At 47.0% G+C, this 24,074-nt stretch overlaps 2 protein-coding genes across 2 annotated transcripts in view; one reads left to right on the top strand and one right to left on the bottom strand.

The window, feature by feature from the left end:
• LOC124010712 (paralemmin-1-like) overlaps positions 1 to 8,828 on the bottom strand; it is a 15,461-nt gene extending 6,633 nt beyond the window's left edge. Inside the window, exons 1-2 of the mRNA XM_046323361.1 lie at positions 8,288 to 8,828; positions 3,505 to 3,547 (exon numbers count right to left, since the gene is read on the bottom strand). Coding sequence (XP_046179317.1) covers positions 3,505 to 3,547; positions 8,288 to 8,349 — 105 coding nt within the window. The 5' untranslated portion in view covers positions 8,350 to 8,828. The remainder of the gene's footprint in view (positions 1 to 3,504; positions 3,548 to 8,287) is intronic.
• Positions 8,829 to 12,459: 3,631 nt separating this feature from the next.
• LOC124011212 (phospholipid phosphatase-related protein type 3-like) lies at positions 12,460 to 22,062 on the top strand. Its single transcript, XM_046324344.1, has 11 exons — positions 12,460 to 12,913; positions 13,619 to 13,725; positions 13,908 to 14,093; positions 14,193 to 14,301; positions 16,362 to 16,557; positions 16,810 to 16,867; positions 17,001 to 17,174; positions 17,429 to 17,641; positions 17,716 to 17,942; positions 18,033 to 18,468; positions 19,650 to 22,062. The coding sequence occupies exons 2-11, from the start codon at positions 13,642 to 13,644 to the stop codon at positions 20,316 to 20,318; spliced, it is 2,352 nt and encodes a 783-aa protein (XP_046180300.1). The 5' UTR covers positions 12,460 to 12,913; positions 13,619 to 13,641; the 3' UTR covers positions 20,319 to 22,062.
• Positions 22,063 to 24,074: the final 2,012 nt, after the last annotated feature.

Here is a 24,074-nt window from a genome sequence, read left to right as displayed (position 1 = left end):
TAGGAGTTCTGGAGGGATAGTGTGTCTGGAGGGATAGGGGGATAGAAGGACTGGAGGGATAGGAGGTCTGGAGGGATAGAGGGATAGGAGGTCTGGAGGGATAGTGTGTCTGGAGGGATAGGGGGATAGAAGGACTGGAGGGATAGGGGGTCTGGAGGGATAGGGGGATAGAAGGACTGGAGGGATAGGAGGTCTGGAGGGATAGTGTGTCTGGAGGGATAGGGGGATAGAAGGACTGGAGGGATAGGGGGTCTGGAGGTATAGGAGGTCTGGAGGGATAGTGGGTCTGGAGGGATAGGAGGTCTGGAGGGATAGTGGGTCTGGAGGGATAGGAGGTCTGGAGGGATAGGAGGTCTGGAGGGATAGGAGGTCTGGAGGGATAGGGGTCTGGAGGGATAGGGGTTCTGGAGGGATAGGAGGTCTGGAGGGATAGAAGGTCTGGAGGGATAGTGGGTCTGGAGGGATAGGGGTCTGGAGGGATAGGGGGTCTGGTCTGGAGGCATAGGGGTCTGGAGGGATAGAGGGATAGGAGGTCTGGGGAGGGATAGAGGGATGGAGGTCTGGATAGGAGGGATAGGGGGTCTGGAGGGATAGGAGGTCTGGAGGGATAGGGGGTCTGGAGGGATAGGAGGTCTGGAGGGATAGTGGGTCTGAATAGGGTCTGGAGGGATAGGGGGTAGGGGTCTGGAGGGATAGGGGGATCTGGAGGGGATAGGGGGTCTGGAGGGATAGGAGGTCTGGAGGGAGGGATAGGAGGTCTGGAGGGATAGTGGGTCTGGAGGGATAGGAGGTAGGGGGTCTGGAGGGATAGGAGGTCTGGAGGGATAGGAGGTCTGGAGGGATAGGAGGTCTGGAGGGATAGGAGGTCTGGAGGGATAGTGGGTCTGGAGGGATAGGAGGTCTGGAGGGATAGTGGGTCTGGAGGTCTGGAGGGATAGGGGGTCTGGAGGTCTGGAGGGATAGGAGGTCTGGAAAGATAGGGTGTATGGAGGGATAGGGGGTCTGGAGGGATAGGAGGTCTGGAGGGATAGAGGATTTTGAGGGATAGGAGGTCTGGAGGGATAGGAGGTCTGGAGGGATTAGGAGGTCTGGATAGAGGGAAACATGGAGGTCATGGTGTGTGTGTGTCTGAAGGGGTGTCTGGAGGGATAGTCTGTGTGGGTCTGGAGGGATGTCTGGAGGGATGTGTGGAGGTCTGGAGGGATAGGAGGTGTCTGTGTGTCTGGAGGGATGGAGGTCTGGAGGGATAGTCTGTGTCTGGAGGGATGGAGGTCTGGAGGGATGTGTCTGTAGTGTGGATGTCTGTAGGGGGTCTGGAGGGATAGTCTGTGTGTCTGGAGGGATGGGGGTCTGGAGGGATGTGTGTCTGGAGGATAGGAGGTCTGAAGGGATAGTGGAGGGATAGGAGGTCTGGAGGGATGTGTGTGGAGAGGGATAGAGTGTGTGTGTGTGTGTGTGTGTGTGTGAGTGAGTGTGGGGGAGGAGGGTTAAAAAGCAATGAGTGGCAGGAAGTTTGACAGTAACAGGGTGTTGCAGGATGGTAGAACAGGTCAAATATTGATCTAACATACAAATGGTTGGTTGTCCAACACAGGGTTTCCCAAACGGGGTCCTGGGGCCTCCCCCTGGGTGCATGTCTTGGTTTTTAGCCCTAGCACTACATAGGTGATTCAAATAACCAACTCATCATCAAGCCAATATGATTTGAATCAAAAGGTCGGAGGGATTCTGGAGGGATAGGAGGTTAGGAGGCTGGAGGGATTCTGGAGGGACCCAGTTTGGGAAACCCTGATCTAACACAAGATCTCAGGGATATTTGGAGGGATCTGGAGGGATAGGAGGTCTGGAGGCCAACATCGACTGGAGGGATAGGGGGTCTGGAGTATTATGGATCAACTTCTATTTTTGATGCATTAATTTGGCATGGTTACAGGGTTAATTTGGCATGGTTACAGGGTTAATTTGGCATGGTTACAGGGTTAATTTGGCATGGTTACAGGGTTAATTTGGCATGGTTACAGGGTTAATTTGGCATGGTTACAGGGTTAATTTGGCATGGTTACAGGGTTAATTTGGCATGGTTAGGGATAGGAGGTCTGGGTCTGGAGGGTTAATTCTGGCATGGTTACAGGGTTAATTCTGGCATGTTACAGGGTTAATTTGGCATGGTTACAGGGTTAATTGGGCATGGTTACAGGGTTAATAGGGGGTCTGGAGGGATGGTTACAGGGTTAATTCTGGCATGGTTACAGGGTTAATTCGGCATGGTTACAGGGTTAATAGTCGGCATGGTTAACAGGGTTTCCCAATCCTGGGGCCTCCCCTGGGTGCATGGTTACAGGGTTAAATAACCAACTCATCATCAAGCATGGTTACAGGGTTACCCAGTTTGGCATGGTTACAGGGTTAATTCTATTTTTGATGCATGGTTACAGGGTTAATTCGGCATGGTTACAGGGTTAATTTGGCATGGTTACAGGGTTAATTTGGCATGGTTACAGGGTTAATTCGGCATGGTTACAGGGTTAATTCGGCATGGTTACAGGGTTAATTCGGCATGGTTACAGGGTTAATTCGGTTACAGGGTTAATTCGCATGGTTACAGGGTTAATTCGGCATGGTTTACAGGGTTAATTCGGCATGGTTGCAGGGTTAATTCGGCATGGTTACAGGGTTAATTCGGCATGGTTACAGGGTTAATTCGGCATGGTTACAGGGTTAATTCGGCATGGTTACCGGGTTAATTCGGCATGGTTACAGGGTTAATTCGGCATGGTTACAGGGTTAATTCGGCATGGTTACAGGGTTAATTCGGCATGGTTACAGGGTTAATTTGGCATGGTTGCAGGGTTAATTCGGCAGGGTGTCAGGGTTAATTTGGCATGGTTAATTCGGCATGGTTACAGGGTTAATTCGGCATGGTTACAGGGTTAATTCGGCATGGTTACAGGGTTAATTCGGCAGGGTGTCAGGGTTAATTTGGCATGGTTAATTCGGCATGGTTACAGGGTTAATTCGGCATGGTTACAGGGTTAATTCGGCATGGTTACAGGGTTAATTCGGCATGGTTGCAGGGTTAATTCGGCATGGTTAATTCGGCATGGTTGCAGGGTTAATTCGGCAGGGTGTCAGGGTTAATTTGGCATGGTTAATTCGGCATGGTTACAGGGTTAATTCGGCAACTCATAAATTTGCACCCAGTGCTGGGAAATGTATTTTCTTTGGTGAGTGCAACGTTCTCAGGAACTTTTCAAATGTCTGAAATCAAAGTCTATTTCTGTTGATCAGGCTGGTCTAACAGGAGTCTATCATTATTAATGGTTGTATGAAAACATGCATGTGTGTGTGTGTGTGTGTGTGTGTGTGTGTGTGTGTGTGTGTGTGTGTGTGTGTGTGTGTGTGTGTGTGTGTGTGTGTGTGTGTGTGTGTGTGTGTGTGTGTGTGTGTGTGCGTGCGTGCGTGCGTGCGTGCGTGCGTGCGTGCGTGCGTGCGTGTGTCACTTACAGCGATGGCCTGAATTCTCTCCTGCTGTGAAACCTCAGCCATCCTGAGAGGGAGAAATAAAGTTAGTGAGATAGAAGAATAACAGAGTGATGTCAACATTCCTGCTTTAATAGATTCCAGAGCTCTGGCAGGGAATACCGCTCTGTCTCATTGGGAAGACTTGGGAAGATAGTGTAGAGCTGCTCTGGTCCTGGATGTGGTTGATGTGGATGGTCTGATCAGTGTGTGTGTGTGTGTGTGTGTGTGTGTGTGTGTGTGTGTGTGTGTGTGTGTGTGTGTGTGTGTGTGTGTGTGTGTGTGTGTGTGTGTGTGTGTGTGTGTGTGTGTGTGTGTGTGTGTGTGTGTGTGTGTGTGTGTGTGTGTGTGTGTGTGTGTAATTGTAGCCTGAGGGAGAACAGGTAGTAAAATATACTGGACCCCTCTGTTCATTTGATTTTATATATCTGCTGCAGGACTGCTGATGATCATGAGTGAGCATGTGAAAGTGAGAGAGAGAGAGAATGAACAGCACGTCAGAAAGCAGCTCACTGTAATTGAAGAATCCATAGACTCTGACCACTTCTGGGAAAATTGGAAACCACTAAACAAACAACAACACGAAGAGTTATTTATCCACAATGGAGATGTATGCATAAACCACTTCTCCAATATTTTAGGCCCTGTAACAAAAAACGAACAGCGAAAACATATACATGATCAAATACAAATCTTAGAGTCAACTATTAAAGACTACCAGAACCCACTGGATTCTCTAATTACATTGAATAAACTATAGGACAAAATACAAACCCTCCAACCCAAAAACGCCTGTGGTGTTGATGGTATCCTCAGTGAAATTAGAAAATGTACAGACAACAAATTCCAATTGGCTATACATAAACTCTTTACCATCATCCTTAACTATGGCATCTTCCCCAATATTTGGAACCAAGGACTGATCACCCCAATCCACAAAAGTGGAGACAAATTTGATGCCAATAACTACCGTGGGATAGCAACCTTGGGAAAATCCTCTGCATGATCATTAACAGCAGACTCGTACATTTCCTCAGTGAAAACAATGTACTGAGCAAATGTCAAATTGGCTTTTTACAAAATTACCGTACGACAGACCACATATTCACCCTGCACACCCTAATTGACATACGAACAAACCAAACAAAGACAAAGTCTTCTCATGCTTTGATTATAAAAAAGCCTGACTCAATTTGGCGTGAGGGTCTGCTATACAAATTGATGGAAAGAGGTGTTGGGGGTAAAACATACAACATTATAAAATCCATATACACAAACAAGTGTGCAGTTAAAATTGGAACAAAACACATTTCTTTCCACAGGTCCGTGGGGTGAGACAGGGATGGAGCTTAAGCCCCACCCTCTTCAACATATATATCAACGAATTGGCGAGGGCACTAGAACAGTCTGCAGCACCCGGCCTCACCCTACTAGAATATGAAGTCAAATGTCTACTGTTTGCTGATGATCTGGTGCTTCTGTCCCCAACTAAGGAGGACAGATTCAGACAGACCTGGGCCCTGACAGCAAATCTCAGTAAAACCAAAAAATAATGGTGTTCCAAAAAAGGTCCAGTCGCCAGCACCACAAATACAAAATCCATCTAGACACCGTAGCCCTAGAGCACACAAAAAACTATACATACTTCAGCCTAAACATTGTGCCGCAGGTAACTTCCACAAAGCTGTGAACGATCTGAGAGACAAGGCAAGAAGGGCATTCTATGCCATCAAAAGGAACATCAAATTCGACATACCAATTAGGATCTGAATAAAAATACTTGAATCAGTTATAGAACCCATTGCCCTTTATGGTTTTGTGGTCTGTGGTCCGTTCACCAGCCAAGAATTCACAAAATGGGACAAACACCAAATTGAGACTCTGCATGCAGAATTCTGCAAAAAGGCCGCCGTAGGCAGACCTGGCTCTCCAGAGAAGACTGGCTATGTGCTCACTGACCCACAAAATGAGGTGGAAACTGAGCTGCACTTCCTAATCTCCTACCAAGTGTATGACCGTATTAGAGAAACATATTTCCCTCAGATTACACAGACCCACAAAGAATTTTAAAACAAATCTAATTTTGATAAACTCCCATATATACTGGTTGAAATACCACAGTGTGCCATCACAGCCGCAAGATTTGTGACCTGTTGCCACAAGAAAAGTGAAGAACAAACACCATTGTAAATACAACAATCGTTACAACACTGTATATGTACATAATATGACATTTGAAATGTCTTTATTCTTTTTGAACTTCTGTGAGTGTAATGTTTACTGTTAATTTGTATTGTTTATTTCAACATACAGGGGCAAAGCATACTGTTTATTTTCACATTTTCTGCAGGAGAGGAGACTGCCTGAGTGTCCTCCCTGTACTCAGGTCCGGGTTAATGGAGGGGCTTACCCACTGCTATAACAGCCTCCACTCTTCTGGGAAGGCTTCCACTATTTGGAACATTGCTGTGTGGCCTTGCTTCCATTCAGCCACAAGAGCATTAGTGAGGTCTGGCTCGTAGTCGATGTTCCAATTCATCCTAAAGGTGTTTGATGGAGTTGAGGTTAGAGCTAGGTGCAGTACTAAGGGGACCTAGCCCAAACCATGAAAAACAGCCCCAGACCATTATTCCTCCTCCACCAAACGTTACAGTAGGCACTATGAATTGGGGCAGGTAGCGTTCTCCTGGCATCTGCCAAACCCAGATTTGTCCGTCCGACTTCCAGATGGCGAAGCGTGATTCATCACTCCAGAGAAGGCGTTTCCACTGCTCCAGAGTCAAATGGCAGCCAGCTTTACACCACTCCAGCCGACGCTTGGCATTGAGCATGGTGATCTTACACTTCGATTACACCGACAGCGTCCTTGCCCAAAATAGTATGCAGCATCATCTGGATATGTGTGCAACAAAAGTTCAACATTCACCTTTGCTACCATTTCAGTCAAGCCACCTACGCATACAGTCTGAGGCATACGTTCAATAAATGCAACGTGCGCACCACAACGAACTCACTGCAACTGCCTCTGCAATGCAACGCTGCAAGGCAAACGCAGCCTTTCATTGGAAATGAATGTCATTCTGGTGTACCAAAACGCAATGATGCTGTTAGTGTGATCGAAGCAGGCTTGTGTGTGTGTGTGTGTGTGTGTGTGTGTGTGTGTGTGTGTGTGTGTGTGTGTGTGTGTGTGTGTGTGTGTGTGTGTGTGTGTGTGTGTGTGTGTGTGTGTGTGTGTGTGTGTGTGTGTGTGTGTGTGTATTTTTATTTATTTTGTATTTTATCCCCCTTTTTTCTCCACAATTTCGATCTTGTCTCATCACTCATCGCCTGGGCTCATCGCTCAAGCTGGGCCAATTGTGTGCTGTCCTATTGGACTCCTGGCCACGGCCGGTTGTGGCACAGCCCGGGAATGAACCCGGGTCTGTAGTAACACCGCTAGCACCGTGATGCAGTGCCTTAGGCCGCTGCGGCACCCGGGAGACCCATGGAAACCCATTTCATGAAGCTCCCAACCAACAGTTCTTGTGCTGACGTTGCTTCCAGAGGCAGGTTGGAACTCGGTAGTGAGTGTTGCAACCGAGGACAAATGGGTTTCACGCACTACACGCTTCAGCACTCAGCGGTCCCATTCTGTGAGCTTGTGTGGCCTACCGCTTCGCAACTGAGCCGTTGTTGCTCCTAGATGTTTCCACTTCATAATAACAGCATGTACAGTTGACCAGAGCAGCTCTAGCAGGCCAGAAATTTGACAAACTGACTTGTTGGAAAGGTGGCATCCTGTGACGGTGGCATGTTGAAAGTCACTGAGCTCTTCAGTAAGGCCATTCTACTGCCAATGTTTGTCTATGGAGATTGTATACACCTATCAGCAATGGGTGTGGCTGGAATAGCTGAATCCACTCATTTGAAGGGGTGTCAACATACTTTTGTATATATAGTCTATAGTGCCTCCCAATATTGTACAATGTGCATCGCTTCATTGGCCTGGGCTATTATTTGTTTAAATTCCAGACCAGATTGATCTCAGTTTGTTAGTGTCAGAGTAGCCACTGATTTCGGTTATTTGTGTGGTATTAGAAACGATTCCCCTAATGTCTTCTGTCTTGTAAAGTATGTAGAATTGTATGAAATGCGTTTTTAAAAGGCAAAACAAATATTCGGACGCTGCAAACAAGTGTTCCCCGTGTGTGGAAATCCTAAAAAAACGCCCCTGCTCAACTGTAGCCTGCATTACAAATGTTGTTATGGCTTTATTATAAAGGGGCTTTTTCTTCAACAGGAAACCTCGCATTGAATTGCAACTTTGATTTTGGATTTGTTTACAGAAAATAATGGTGTTCCAGGAAGTGTGTGGGGGCTAAAGAAATCTGTGCCCCGGGGTCTATGATTTCTTAATCCGGCTATGCCCTTAATGTATATTGTTCATTTATTTATGTAAGACTAGTATTTATTATCATATTGTTTTGTTCACATTATTGTCATGCATTTCCATCTATGAATTAACGGGATTTGTATCATTTATAATTACATTATGCCTACATTAGAAAACACACATTGTCTCTTCATCTCGTCTTCCTTCTATTCTGCATCTCTCACTCTGCTCCATCCCTCCATCCCCTTCTCTCCTCACATCCATCCTTCATCGCTGTTCCGTGATGCTGAGGCAGTGGAGCGCTACGGCTAGTCAACAAATTCGCGGAAATCAGGCCAAGTATAGTCGTGAGTAGACACTGCGTGTAACGAGCAGACAGACAGCCGGGCTACTTACCCAATAGCGGAGTCCTTTAACTTGTCACCGATGGCGTCTCTCTCCTTTGGCGTCTCTCTCATCCTAGTTTCATCCACACCGAATTAAAATAGCACTGCGACGGTTTCCTCTTCGTTCACTGTGTATGCTTATAGTCTATGTTTACTGGCGTATAGCTTCAAAACAGTCGGGTTTCCTCCCCTCCTCTCTCCCCTTCGCCTCCTCCGTTCTCCCTCTCCTCTCTCCTGACACCCTTCCGTTGGCCGCAGAGGAGTCGCGGGAACGCCCGAGCTGTGTGTGTATGCCTGTGTGTCGGGGTAGCTCGTGTCGCTCAACACTACAACAGAGAGAGAACAAGCTGTCGGTTATTTATCTTCGATCCACGACATTACAGGAGTTCGTGGGTGATTTGGCGGGTTTGGGAGAGAAGAAAGCTCTCCGGGTTCCCTCAAAATGATGATATACTTGTCTCCTGTAGGCGACCTGTTTTGCAGAAAGGTTTGTGCTCTCACCAGCTCGCCAAACACAGGGAGGGAGAGGGAGAGGGAGAGAGGACGAGAGAGAGAGGACGAGAGAGAGAGAGGACGAGAGAGAGAGAGAGAGAGAGAGAGAGAGAGAGAGAGAGGACGAGAGAGAGAGGACGAGAGAGAGAGAGAGAGAGAGAGAGAGAGAGAGAGAGAGAGAGAGAGAGAGGATGATGGAGAGAGGGGATGGTGGAGAGAGGACGAGAGAGAGAGAGAGAGAGAGAGGTGGGATACGCCTTCCTCCCGAGATAAAGAGTCCCAGGGTGTGTTGTTGACTGATATCATATTGAGGCCTCTGTTTCTAAATGCACTCTGGGTCTAGCCGACAGTCTGATGCAGACATACAGTATGATAACGATAGCTGTCAATGAGGCTCTACCACAAACACTATTCATTACATTTGAATGCTGATTCAGTCAGGAAACAGTTCAAAATACATTAAAGGTCCCGAACAGTCATTCTGAAAAGTACTTTTTGTCTCATGGCTAACTACCAGGAAGTTTGAAAACATAGGCTGAGTGGGCAGGGAGCTTATATTCATGAGTTCGTCTTGACTGACAGCTCTTTGAAACACCTATGTCAAGCAACTTGGATGCAGTGTTGCAGTAAAATCATCTCAAGCAAATGTGCTGATGCACAAAGCAACTGAAACAACATTGAAATTGGATCAATTTCACAATGAGGCCAATGATGACTTCAAAACAGTTACCGGGTTTAATGGCTGTGATAGGAGAAAACTGAGGATGGATCAACAACATTGTAGTTACTCCACAATACTAACCTAAATGACAGAGTGAAAAGAAGGAAGCCTGTACAGAAACAAAATATTCCAAAACATGCATCCTGTTTGCAACAAGGAACTAAAGTAATATTTAAGTGGCAAAGCAATTCACTTTTTTGTCCTGAATACAAAGTGTTATGTTTGGGGCAAATCCAATACAACACATTACTCAGTACCATATTTTCAAGCATAGTGGTGGCTGCATCATGCTATGGGTATGCTTGTAATTGTTAAGGTCTGGGGAGTTTTTCAGGACAACAAAAAAAATGTGGAATGGAGCTTAGCACAGGCAAAATCCTAGAGGAAACCTGGTTCAGTTTGCTTTCCATCAGACACTGGGAGATTAATTCACCTTTCAGCAGGACAATAACCTAAAACACGAGGCCAAATCTACGCTTGAGTTGCTTACTAAGAAGACAGTGAATGTTCCTGAGTGGCCGAGTTATAGTTTTGACTTAAATCTATTGGAGAAATCATTGGCTCAGACCTGAAAATGGTTGTCAGTAATGATCAACAATCAATTTGACAGAGCTTGAAGAATTTTGAAAAGATCAACTGGCAAATGTTGCACAATCCAGGTGTGGAAATCTCTTGAGAGACTTACCAAGAAAGACTCACGGCTGTAATCGCTGTCAAATGTGCTCCCTACAAAGTATTGACTCAGGGGTATGAATACTTATGTAAATGAGATATTTCAGTATTTAATTTGAAATAAATGTACAACAATTTCAAAAAACATGTTGTCACTTTGTCATTATGGGGTATTTTGTGTAGATGGGTGAGAAAAATATATATTTAATCCATTTTGAGTTCAGTCTGTAAGTGCAGCACAACGAAATGTGGAAAAAGTCAAGGGGCATGAATACTTTCTGAAGACACCGTTCATGTAGATTGGTTCAGTTGGTGAAGTGCGCCATCTACTGGCCATAACATATTTATTGTGGCATGTGGTATCCTGTGGTCAGAAGGGGGCATTAGTGTTCTGCATATGGTTCATAGACGGGGAAGAGGAGAGGAGGGGACAGGGAAGAGATGAAAGGATGAAGAGGATGCCTCTAGCCACTAGCAGCTGTAAATTGGGACACACGTTTATAAAGACACTCTGACCCATGCACTCTAAACATATTTCATTCATTTACTTCTGTATTTATTTATGTAAACAGAACCAAATGAAAAGTAGCCCTACCACATGTACAGGCAGAAGATATCAATAGAGCTACTGATCCAGTGACCAGGCTGGATTTACAGAGAATACAGGTAGAGATAGAATCATATGTTTAGTGCTGATAGGTTGGAGTCTTCTCTGTCGTCTGTAGGTTAGTGCTGATAGGTAGGAGTCTTCTCTGTTGTCTGTAGGTTAGTGCTGATAGGTAGGAGTCTTCTCTGTTGTCTGTAGGCTAGTGCTGATAGGTAGGAGTCTTCTCTGTTGTCTGCAGGTTAGTGCTGATAGGTTGGAGTCTTCTCTGTTGTCTGTAGGTTAGTGCTGATAGGTAGGAGTCTTCTCTGTTGTCTGCAGGTTAGTGCTGATAGGTTGGAGTCTTCTCTGTTGTCTGTAGGTTAGTGCTGATAGGTAGGAGTCTTCTCTGTTGTCTGTAGAGTAGTGCTGATAGGTAGGAGTCTTCTCTGTTGTCTGCAGGTTAGTGCTGGTAGGTTGGAGTCTTCTCTGTTGTCTGTAGAGTAGTGCTGGTAGGTTGGAGTCTTCTCTGTTGTCTGCAGGCTAGTGCTGATAGGTTGGAGTCTTCTCTGTTGTCTGTAAAGTAGTGCTGGTAGGTTGGAGTCTTCTCTGTTGTCTGTAGAGTAGTGCTGATAGGTTGGAGTCTTCTCTGTTGTCTGTAGAGTAGTGCTGATAGGTAGGAGTCTTCTCTGTTGTCTGCAGGTTAGTGCTGATAGGTAGGAGTCTTCTCTGTTGTCTGTAGAGTAGTGCTGATAGGTTGGAGTCTTCTCTGTTGTCTGTGGAGTAGTGCTGATAGGTTGGAGTCTTCTCTGTTGTCTGTAAAGTAGTGCTGATAGGTTGGAGTCTTCTCTGTTGTATGTAGAGTAGTGCTGATAGGTTGGAGTCTTCTCTGTTGTCTGTGGAGTAGTGCTGATAGGTTGGACTCTTCTCTGTTGTCTGTAGAGTAGTGCTGGTAGGTTGGAGTCTTCTCTGTTGTCTGTAGAGTAGTGCTGATAGGTTGGAGTCTTCTCTGTTGTCTGTGGAGTAGTGCTGATAGGTTGGAGTCTTCTCTGTTGTCTGTAGAGTAGTGCTGATAGGTTGGAGTCTTTATATGTGTGTGTGAGTGAGTGATGAGTTTATTAGCCACTCAGCTGTGACCAGTCCAGGCGAAAAGGGTGGGTGTGTGTGTCATGGTGTATGTGTATTTATAACCGTGGGAGAAAGGTTTGAATGTGTACATCTCATGGTAAATCAGACAGGTCAGAAGCAGAAGATGTGTGAGCGCGCGCGCGCACGTTTATTGAATGAAGAGACGCAAATTACACACCGCAGCAGCAGTCACAGGCACGTGGTCAGAACCCAACCCAACCCCACCCTACTGGACTAGGTCTACCCACAATAAAAAAGAGGAAAGAGGAGACGAAAAGAGGAAGAGAGATGGGGGGTATCAGAATATTTTTGCCTAAAATGAATAGCCTTTACATTTAAAATAGAATGTTCTAAAAGGGGAATATATTCGAAGAAACACTTAGAATCAAACAGACACACATGCTTTCACTCATGCACGCGCATACCCAAACACACACCAAAATCCATCGCTTTGTTTTGCCCAGCTTTATGGTGGTGGTAGCCTACCATTAGGAATTTGGAGCGGTGAGAGGAGGGGCGTTTGTGTATGTGTGAAGGAACAGTCGGTCTCCTCCCCTCGTCTCCCCCCGCCCCCTCGCGCCCCCCATGCCTTTGTGTGCGCGAGGCTCTCTGTGAGCGGCGGTTCTTCAAGTGAGATATCGGTTCGTTTCTGAGCGCTGTTTGAGTTTGTCTGGGCTGTTCAAACATAGCCTGGCTGACTGGGACTGGGGTGAACCGGTAGAAGGCACGTTAAACCTCGGAGTTTATTCACACACGCGCGATCAGAAGGAAAATAACGGAGAAATATCGAATATCGGACTTTTCCCTTTCGTCTTACCCATCTATCATTCTCTCGTCCTCTCTATCCGTGGAGAATCTGACCAACCCAACAACCCAAACAACCTGATGTGTGTGTATATGTGTTTTGGGGGCGTAAAACAACTGGCAGCGCGTGAAGATGGATTAACGTTTGAACGGAAAACTGGAGCAGCACGCTAGACCTCGGCGAGGGGGGAGGGCAAGACGGGCCTCTGCTAACACACACAACCCGCGGGACAGAGGTAATTCAGCAGTGTGTGTGTGTGTGTGTGTGTGTGTGTGTGTGTGTGTGTGTGTGTGTGTGTGTGTGTGTGTGTGTGTGTGTGTGTGTGTGTGTGTGTGTGTGTGTGTGTGTGTGTGTGTGTGTGTGTGTGTGTGTGGAGGAGAGGCAAGGCGGGGTGAGTCTGACTCTAGTGTCTGAGAGAATCAATGGTTCTAAATCAGGAGAGGTTTTCTCTCTCTCTCTCTGAGTTCAGGACCATGCAGTGGACAGCGCCATAGTTACAGTAGAATAACTCCAGGCAAAAGGAGGGAGCTGTGTGTCTCAACTCCCTGCTTATTTCTCTCTGAGTTACTGTAACTATGGCGCTGTCCTGAGTCCACTCCATTGTCCTGGATTTAGACAGCTAGTTAAGGGAGAACAAAGAGAGAGAGAGAGATGTGGGAAACAGATAGCACACCATTGAGGCTCGCATGTGTGTGTGTTCTGATGTTCTGTTCATTTGGAGTTGAGGACCTACACAACAGATGTGCATTCAGCTAGTTACTATCAGCTTCGGGTTGCTTCAAAGGACCAGTCCGAGACCAAGCAGATGTTTGCCCATGTGGAAGTAGTAGCAGAAAATGACTTAACAAGCTGATAATGTGCAACAACGCCTCTGTAATGTATGCCACCTGGAACGCCACCAGGGTGATGACTAAACCCCTCCCCTTCTGTCTGTTCCTAGACTCTGATTGGACCAACACCAGGATGATGTCGTCACCAAAAGCCAAGACCAAGAAGAAACCTTCCAAAGACAGGATGACACTTCTACCATGCTTCTACTTCATAGAGGTGTGTGGATGTGTATACGTGTGTGTCCAATATAACTGCATTTAATGTATAACACTCACTATGGCTGTTAGTAAGACAATATCTCCCTCTTATCTCTCTCCCTTTCTTTCTCTCTCTCCCCTGCTCGCTCCCCCCTCTCTCTCGCGCTCTGTGTCTGTCTCTCTCTCTTTCTTTCTGTCTAGCTCCCCATCGTCCTCTCCTCCCTTGTCTCTCTCTACTTCATGGAGTTGACAGACCTGTTGTCTCCGGCGACCCCTGGGTTCCATTGCTATGACCGGGACCTGTCGTTGCCCTACCTGGAGACAGGAGACGAACTGATCCCTCTGCTGATGTTACTGAGCCTGGCCTTCGCAGGACCGGCTGCCTCGGTTAGTACACACACCGTCAGAACCTAGAATCAATAGATTCTGATCAATAAACAGCCTATCAGCATCAGGGTGCATGACTAATTGTGTGTGTGTGAATAGATCATGCTGGGTGAAGGGCTGGTGTATTGTTACCAGTCCAGAGTCAAACTGAGTAAAGCTGATGGGTGTAACTTCAACTCCTTCCTACGGAGGACTGTTCGCTTTGTTGGTACGTACCTGTTATTTACACTTGAATCCTCAAGGGGGAGTGAACAGGTGCGCACCTCACAGAGTAATGATAGCCTAGGGAGAGAATCTACCTCACAGAGTAATGATAGCCTAGGGAGAGAATCTACCTCACAGAGTAATGATAGCCTAGGGAGAGAATCTACCTCACAGAGTAATGATAGCCTAGGGAGAGAATCTACCTCACAGAGTAATGATAGCCTAGGGAGAGAATCTACCTCACAGAGTAATGATAGCCTAGGGAGAGAATCTACCTCACAGAGTAATGATAGCCTAGGGAGAGAATCTACCTCACAGAGTAATGATAGCCTAGGGAGAGAATCTACCTCACAGAGAATGATAGCCTAGGGAGAGAATCTACTCACAGAGTAATGATAGCCTAGGGAGAGAATCTAATCTACCTGATCAGAGAGTAATGATAGCCTAGGGAGAGAATCTACTTTAGAGAGTAATGATAGCCTAGGGAGAGAATCTACTTCAGAGAGTAATGATAGCCTAGGAATCTACTTTAGAATGAGAATCTACGTCAGAGAGTAATGATAGCCTAGGGAGAGAATCTACGAATCCTAGGAGAGAATCTACTTTAGAGAGTAATGATAGCCTAGGGAGAGAATCTACGTCAGAGAGTAATGATAGCCTAGGGAGAGAATCTACTTCAGAGAGTAATGATAGCCTAGGGAGAGAATCTACGTCAGAGAGTAATGATAGCCTAGGGAGAGAATCTACCTCACAGAGAGTAATGATAGCCTAGGGAGAGAATCTACCTCACAGAGTAATGATAGCCTAGGGAGAGAATCTACCTCACAGAGTAATGATAGCCTAGGGAGAGAATCTACCTCACAGAGTAATGATAGCCTAGGGAGAGAATCTACCTCACAGAGTAATGATAGCCTAGGGAGAGAATCTACCTCACAGAGTAATGATAGCCTAGGGAGAGAATCTACCTCACAGAGTAATGATAGCCTAGGGAGAGAATCTACCTCACAGAGTAATGATAGCCTAGGGAGAGAATCTACCTCACAGAGTAATGATAGCCTAGGGAGAGAATCTACTTCAGGGAGTAATGATAGCCTAGGGAGAGAATCTACTTCAGAGAGTAATGATAGCCTAGGGAGAGAATCTACTTCAGAGAGTAATGATAGCCTAGGGAGAGAATCTACTTCAGGCCTGTTCCAGTTAAAGCAATAATTTGAGAACAGGGGAGAGAGATGTAGAGGGAATGAGGACAGGGGAGAGAGAGATGTAGAGGGAATGAGGACAGGGGAGAGAGAGATGTAGAGGGAATGAGGACAGGGGAGAGAGAGATGTAGAGGGAATGAGGACAGGGGAGAGAGAGATGTAGAGGGAATGAGGACAGGGGAGAGAGAGATGTAGAGGGAATGAGGACAGGGGAGAGAGAGATGTAGAGGGAATGAGGACAGGGGAGAGAGAGATGTAGAGGGAATGAGGACAGGGGAGAGAGAGATGTAGAGGGAATGAGGACAGGGGAGAGAGATGTAGAGGGAATGAGGACAGGGGAGAGAGATGTAGAGGGAATGAGGACAGGGGAGAGAGAGATGTAGAGTGAATGAGGACAGGGGAGAGAGAGATGTAGAGTGAATGAGGACAGGGGAGAGAGAGATGTAGAGGGAATGAGGACATGGGAGAGAGAGATGTAGAGGGAATGAGGACAGGGGAGAGAGAGATGTAGAGGGAATGAGGACAGGGGAGAGAGAGATGTAGAGGGAATGCGGACAGGGGAGAGAGAGTTGTAGAGGGAATGAGGACAGGGGAGAGAGAGATGTAGAGGGAATGAGGACAGGGGAGAGAGAGATGTAGAGGGAATGAGGACAGGGGAGAGAGAGATGTAGAGGGAATGAGGACAGGGGAGAGAGAGATGTAGAGGGAATGAGGACAGGGGAGAGAGAGATGTAGAGGGAATGAGGACAGGGGAGAAGTCTTCAGATAACTCTTACCTGGTGCATGCTCCTCCCTCCCCCTCTCTCTCCTTTTCCATCCCTTCTCCCTGTCTCCCCCCTCTCTCTCCTCCTCCTTCTCCCCCAGGTGTTCATGTGTTTGGTCTCCTGGCAACAGCCCTAATGACAGACATCATCCAGTTGGCTACTGGTTATCCCACCCCTTTCTTCCTGACTGTCTGTCAGCCCAATTACACGCTGCCTGGGATATCATGTGACCAGAACAATTTCATCACACAGGACATCTGCTCTGGGAAAGATCTGTATGCCATCCTGTCAGCCAGGTAACACACACACACACACACACACACACACACACACACACACACACACACACACACACACACACACACACACACACACACACACACACACACACACACACACACACACACACACACACACACACACACACACACACACACACACACACACTCTTTGTGTTCTCCAGCTTCAATAAAACCTCTCTTTCTCTCTCTCTGCATCACATCTCCCTCTCGCTCCCTGATTCTTACTCTCTCTCTCCTTCTCTTCAGGAAAACATTTCCGTCCCAGCATGCAACGCTCTCTGGCTTTGCTGCTGTCTACATTTCTGTAAGCATTGACAGCTACTAACTTGTCTGTCTGCCTGTCTGTCTGTCTGACTTTATGAAGATGCATTTGAAGTTAAAATTGGAAACATTGCCATCCGCAGTAGTTCTAACTTTGTGTGTGTGTGTGTGTGTAGATGTATTTGAACAGTGTGATCAGCAGTAGTACTAAGCTGGTGAAGCCGGTGCTGGTGTTTGGATACTGTCTGGCTGCGGGTATAGCCGGACTGACTCAGATCACACAACACCGCTGCCATCCCAGAGATGTCTATGTCGGCTATGCCTTAGGAGCTGGCATAGGAGTCTACCTGGTGAGTGTGTGTGTGTGTGTGTGTGTGTGTGTGTGTGTGTGTGTGTGTGTGTGTGTGTGTGTGTGTGTGGGGGGGGGGGGGACTGAGAAAAAGACAGAGAGAGAGATGGGAATTAATAATCTTTTAAGAGTTCTCAGTGGGAGAATTTCACAGTTATTTTTTAGGAAACCTGTCTCAACAAATTTCATGCTTCTATCCCTCTCTCTATCGCTATCTCCACCTCTCCTTCCCCTCCCTCCGTACCCTCCCTCTAGTCTCTGTATGCAGTAGGTAACTTCAGGTCATCCGAGGAGGACTGCCTCCCCCAGCCTGTCCGGAGGGCTGCGTCCCCCCCCCAGCAGCAGAGGGAGGTGGTGGTGAGGGGAAGAGCCCAGAGAGGTCATGCTTCTCAGCACGGCTCTCTGTACCGCAGCAAGACACCCAGACCCTCAGACAGCAGGGAGGAACTGGGCACTGGACGCTGCAAGGTACGAGATGAAGGGAGACAGGTTGTGTTGTCGTGGTTAGTATTAGTAGTTAGCCACATTATGTTGTTCTGTAGGTTCGTAGGGAGAAGGCCAGCGTAGCATCTCTGAAGAGGGCCAGTGCTGACGTGGAGCTCCTGGCACCCCGCGGCACCATGGGAAAGGAAACCATGGTAACATTCAGCAATACCTTACCCCGCGTCGCCAACGGCAGCAGCAGCACCTCGCCCCCCGGAGACGACCCCTCCAACCAGCGGCACATGACCTTCCACCTGTCCTTCGACCCCCGCAGGTCACAACCAAGGTACGTTTGTGGCTAGTGTGTGTTGTAGGTGTGTGTCATACAACCCTGGTATTAATCGTCAAGTCAAACACATCATGTGTGATCTGTCAGGCTGCGACCACCGCTGGTGCAGGAGTGGAGACAGCAGCGCTCTGTGGAGAGACGGAGCGAGGAGGAGGGAGAGACGGACACATCTGGAGGAGAGGGAGGAGCAGGAGGAGGGGGCGAGGCAGGGGAGACAGGGGTGATGAATCCTCCCTCCCTCTATCCGACAGTACAGTCGGCCAATCGAGCCCTTGCCACGGCTACCCCAGCGCCAGCCCCACTGGTGCATATCCCTAAGGAGGGGATTAGACACCCCCCTACTGTCTCCCCTCTACCTCCTTCTGTCTCCTCTCTACCTCCCCCTGTCTCCCCTAAGAGCGCGGTGACGCGTGCCAAGTTGATGTCACTCAGCCAGGGAGGGGAACGAGTCAGGGAGGGGCCTATCCCTGTGACGACTCCGCGTGTGCCCAATCAGCCGCCCAATCAGCCGCGAGTGGCGCAGGTGAGATAAATATCAAATCTGAGTTAGTTAAAATGATCTGTTGATTTACATTCTAACTAGCCGAAGTAACTAGCTAAATGAACTGTTGATTTACATTCTAACTAGCCGAAGTAACTAGCTAAATGAACTGTTGATTTACATTCTAACTAGCCGAAGTAACTAGCTAAATGAACTGTTGATTTACATTCTAACTAGCTGAAGTAACTAGCTAAATGAACTGTTGATTTACATTCTAACTAGCCAAAGTAACTAGCTAAATGAACTGTTGATTTACATTCTAACTAGCCAAAGTAACTAGCTAAATGAACTGTTGATTTACATTCTAACTAGCTGAAGTAACTAGCTAAATGAACTGTTGATTTACATTCTAACTAGCCGAAGTAACTAGCTAAATGAACTGTTGATTTACATTCTAACTAGCTGAAGTAACTAGCTAAATGAACTGTTGATTTACATTCTAACTAGCTGAGGTAACTAGCTAAATGAACTGTTGATTTACATTCTAACTAGCTGAAGTAACTAGCTAAATGAACTGTTGATTTACATTCTAACTAGCTGAAGTAACTAGCTAAATGACCTGTTGATTTACATTCTAACTAGCTGAAGTAACTAGCTAAATGAACTGTTGATTTACATTCTAACTAGCTGAAGTAACTAGCTAAATGACCTGTTGATTTACATTCTAACTAGCTGAAGTAACTAGCTAAATGAACTGTTGATTTACATTCTAACTAGCTGAAGTAACTAGCTAAATGAACTGTTGATTTACATTCTAACTAGCTGAAGTAACTAGCTAAATGAACTGTTGATTTACATTCTAACTAGCTGAAGTAACTAGCTAAATGAACTGTTGATTTACATTCTAACTAGCTGAAGTAACTAGCTAAATGAACTGTTGATTTACATTCTGACTAGCTGAAGTAACTAGCTAAATGACCTGTTGATTTACATTCTAACTAGCTGAAGTAACTAGCTAAATGAACTGTTGATTTACATTCTAACTAGCTGAAGTAACTAGCTAAATGAACTGTTGATTTACATTCTAACTAGCTGAAGTAACTAGCTAAATGAACTGTTGATTTACATTCTAACTAGCTGAAGTAACTAGCTAAATGAACTGTTGATTTACATTCTAACTAGCTGAAGTAACTAGCTAACTGTCTCCTCTGTTCATCCTATAGGTCATTGCCATGTCCAAACAGCACGGACCAATCTGCTCCTCTGCCAAGGGCTCTGACTCCGCCTCTTCCTGTGGAGGAGGGTCTTCAACAGGAAGCTCTGAGTCTCCGTACTACCGGGTCCCCTCTGACCATGACAGCAACACCGGGAGCGTTACCGGGAGTATTGTCACCATAGACGCTCACGCCCCTCATCACCCTGTGGTCAGGGTGTCTAGCAGTGTTAGTACCGGGAGTAACGGGACCCTGGGGGCCAGAGTAACAGCTGCCGGTAACGGGACCCCCTGGGAGCGGAGGAACACCACCAGCGGGAGCGTCGGTGAGCAGGGCCAGAGGGGGGCGCTGCAGCGCCAGGAGAAAGTCTCCGCACCGGACTATCGGGAATACCGAACACTTCCTGTGAAATCAGACTCTATCTGCTCCTCCTCGCCCAGCGAGACCGATTCCTCCACCCTGCCTCCCCCTCCTCACCCCATCTCCTCTCCACTCCCTCCCTTCTCTTCCTCCACCCTACCTCCGCCTCCTCAGCCCACCTCCCCTCCCCCTGCCTCCCCCTTCTCCCCCTTCTACTCCCCCTCCCTCCCCCTCCTCCCCCTTCTACTCCCCCTCCCTCCCCCTCCTCACCCAGATCTGCTGTTGGACAGTTACTCCCCCCCCTCCCCCGCTCTATGACCCTCCCCCGCCGGCCCACTGTCTCAGCCCACAGCCGCGCTGATCAAGAAGTCTATTACAAGACCATGCAGACAGAGAGGAGATTATAATGCGACATAGAGGGGTTATAATAGACAGTAACACTAGTAAAAACAGACTACGAGGTTAGAAGAGAACATAGGGGAACTTATAGAGCAAGAGGTTATAAGACGACATAGAGCAGTTAATATAGACAGTAGTACCACTAGGTAACCATACAGTCAGGGGCCGTAATTAAATGTGACACCGTTTGGGGAGACCTAACAGTCAGGAGAACTACTACATGACTTAAATGAGTGAGAGGAGGTTATGAGACGACTTAGGACTTGTAATATAATGGAGGTTATAACTTGGCGTAGAGGAGTCACAATGATCCAGAACACTACTTCAATACTGAGAAAGGGTCCAGATGGAAACAGACAAATAGCTGATCTACAAGACACTGCAGAGTAAGACTTGGGAGGACTGTTAAGTCAACGTCTAACAGTAGTGGAGGTTATAACGCAACATAGAACACTGCTAAGTCAGGGTCTAACAGTGGAGGTGGAGCGTGTCTGACTGAAGGTCTTCAGGAGCATGGAGACTGGATCACTAAAGACAACAGAAACAATAGCAGCTCTAGTGGTTGGTTTACCACCTTCTACTATCTGACTAGAATACTTTTCCAGTCTACTGACTATACTCACCAGCTGTACTATACTGTATATAGGATCTCTCTCAGGTTTCCATTCCACTGACTTACTGTAGAGACGAAGAAGAGGAGGGGAAAAGGAGGAAGGGAAGTGAACATCTTGGAGAGGATTACTACAGAAAACAAAGAGGGGGAGACAAAGACTGGAGGGAACATTTGGCTTAACAATGTGAACAGATCCATACACACACACAGCTGTGGGAAGTGGTTTGGTGGTGGGGGTCTGCGCTACAGACCGCTAACACAGTGCACTACTTTTAGGAAAATTGAAAATTAAGGATTTTAGATTTTATTTTTTATTCAGATTTTTAGTAGCACCCCTACTACCCGTGGCTACACACACACACACACACACACACACACACACACACACACACACACACACACACACACACACACACACACACACACACACACACACACACACACACACACACACACACACACACACACACACACACACACACACACACACACACACACACACACACACACACACTAACGCACACAGACACACTAACGCACACAGACAGACTCAACCAATCACCTCCAATTGTATACAATTACATGCAATAATATACATTATTTTTAAGCTCATTTGTTGCTAATCAAACCACCACTGACAACACAATAAGATAAATGGTGACTAAAGACTGTATAGACTTGTGGGTGTGGTCTGTGTGCATCGGTTGCCTAGCAGCAGAATGACTTGTTCTGTAGTGGATATCCTCTTTTGATAATAGAACTGTTGAATACTGGTGTTAGTCTGCATGTGTATGTATGTGTGTGAGGGTGTGTTTGTCTTGCATGTGTGTTTCTGTGTGTGAATGAGTGTGTTCTACTTCATTGTGTTTCTATGAACTTGCATTATGACTTCTAAGAAACAGAAATGCTGCATTTTCCAGAGATGTCATTCATTTACCTTTTTGTCTTTATTACCAATGTAAATACTAATATTATATTACTGTCCTTTTTCATGGGCTACTGTTTTTTTAAACTTGTGTTTCCAGGTAATGGTTATAAACTCCTTGACTCAGGAAACGTCTATTTGTAAATTCATTGAAGTTTGTGTGACTGACCATTGGTGGTTTATGTGTCTCAAGACCGCGTTAGCCCACTGAGCTGAAGGATAGACATTAGGTTGGAGGAGTCTTTAGTTGTCAAGAATACAGCTGTTATCCCTGGAGTAGTGAAAAAGATCCTCTATTGATTCACACCCACACACGGATGTGGGTTGTTATAAGATATCTTTAATGAATTCTACTGTTGGTTAGTCCCTGCTAACTCCTTTATCAAATCTATACTCCTGAGAGAGAGGAGAGAGACAGGGAGACGAGAAAGAGAAGGAAGAGGTAAAGAGTGAAGGAGAGAAGGGTAAAGAGAGAGGGAGAGAGAGAGAGAGGGAAGGAGGAGAGAGAGAGACAGGGAGACGAGAAGGAAGAGGTAAAGAGAGAGGGAGAGAGAGGGAGAGAATGAGGAGAGAGAGAGACAGGGAGATGAGAAGGAAGAGGTAAAGAGAGAGGGAGAGAAGGGTAAAGAGAGAGGGAGAGAGAGAGAGGGAAGGAGGAGAGAGAGAGAGACAGGGAGACGAGAAGGAAGAGGTAAAGAGAGAGGGAGAGAAGGGTAAAGAGAGGGAGAGAGAGAGAGGGAAGGAGGAGAGAGAGAGACAGGGAGACGAGAAGGAAGAGGTAAAGAGAGAGGGAGAGAAGGGTAAAGAGAGAGGGAAGGAGGAGAGAGAGAGAGACAGGGAGACGAGAAGGAAGAGGTAAAGAGAGAGGGAGAGAGAGAGAGAGGGAAGGAGGAGAGAGAGAGACAGGGAGACGAGAAGGAAGAGGTAAAGAGAGAGGGAGAGAAGGGTAAAGAGAGAGGGAAGGAGGAGAGAGAGAGACGAGAAAGAGAAGGAAGGGGTAAAGAGAGAGGGAGAGAAGGGTAGAGAGAGAGAGCGAAGGAGGAGAGAGAGAGAGGGAGACGAGAAGGAAGAGGTAAAGAGAGAGGGAGAGAAGGGTAAAGAGAGAGGAGAGAGAGAGGAAGGAGAGAGAGACAGGGAGACGAGAAAGAGAAGGAAGGGGTAAAGAGAGAGGGAGAGAAGGGTAGAGAGAGAGAGGGAAGGAGGAGAGAGAGAGAGGGAGACGAGAAGGAAGAGGTAAAGAGAGAGGGAGAGAAGGGTAAAGAGAGAGGGAAGGAGGAGAGAGAGAGACAGGGAGACGAGAAAGAGAAGGAAGGGGTAAAGAGAGAGGGAGAGAAGGGTAAAGAGAGAGGGAGAGAGAGAGAGGGAAGGAGGAGAGAGAGAGAGAGGGAAGGAGGAGAGAGACAGGGAGACGAGAAAGAGAAGGAAGGGGTAAAGAGAGAGGGAGAGAAGGGTAGAGAGAGAGAGCGAAGGAGGAGAGAGAGAGAGGGAGACGAGAAGGAAGAGGTAAAGAGAGAGGGAGAGAAGGGTAAAGAGAGAGGGAGAGAGAGAGAGGGAAGGAGGAGAGAGAGAGACAGGGAGACGAGAAAGAGAAGGAAGGGGTAAAGAGAGAGGGAGAGAAGGGTAGAGAGAGAGAGGGAAGGAGGAGAGAGAGAGAGGGAGACGAGAAGGAAGAGGTAAAGAGAGAGGGAGAGAAGGGTAAAGAGAGAGGGAGAGAGAGAGGGAAGGAGGAGAGAGAGAGACAGGGAGACGAGAAAGAGAAGGAAGGGGTAAAGAGAGAGGGAGAGAAGGGTAAAGAGAGAGGGAGAGAGAGAGAGGGAAGGAGGAGAGAGAGAGAGAGGGAAGGAGGAGAGAGACAGGGAGACGAGAAAGAGAAGGAAGAGGTAAAGAGAGAGGAGAGAGAGCGAGGGAAGGAGGAGAGAGAGTTAGCCCCTCCCACTGAGGGCTGAGTCAGTCCTGGTTGACTATCCCTAGGGCCCTCGCCATCTGGCCTCTACACACACATACACACACATACACACACTCCATCACAGACATCTCAATGCTCTGCAGTGTGTGTGTGTGTGTGTGTGGAGCTGTCCGGAGATCTGAAGTGGCCTTCATTTGAGGAGTGATTCAACAGAACAACACAAAGGCCTCC

Source organism: Oncorhynchus gorbuscha, linkage group LG23, assembly GCF_021184085.1.
Source record: "Oncorhynchus gorbuscha isolate QuinsamMale2020 ecotype Even-year linkage group LG23, OgorEven_v1.0, whole genome shotgun sequence".
NCBI lineage: Eukaryota > Metazoa > Chordata > Actinopteri > Salmoniformes > Salmonidae > Oncorhynchus > Oncorhynchus gorbuscha.
Note: the sequence above shows the minus strand (reverse complement) of the source record. Positions and strands in the feature narration are given on the sequence as shown.

Coding starts and splice junctions, on each gene's coding strand:
- LOC124011212 (XM_046324344.1), top strand. CDS start 13,642: ATGATGTCGTCACCAAAAGCCAAGACCAAGAAGAAACCTTCCAAAGAC. Junction 13,726..13,907: donor CATGCTTCTACTTCATAGAG/GTGTGTGGATGT, acceptor CTTTCTGTCTAG/CTCCCCATCGTCCTCTCCTC. Junction 14,094..14,192: donor TCGCAGGACCGGCTGCCTCG/GTTAGTACACAC, acceptor GTGTGTGAATAG/ATCATGCTGGGTGAAGGGCT.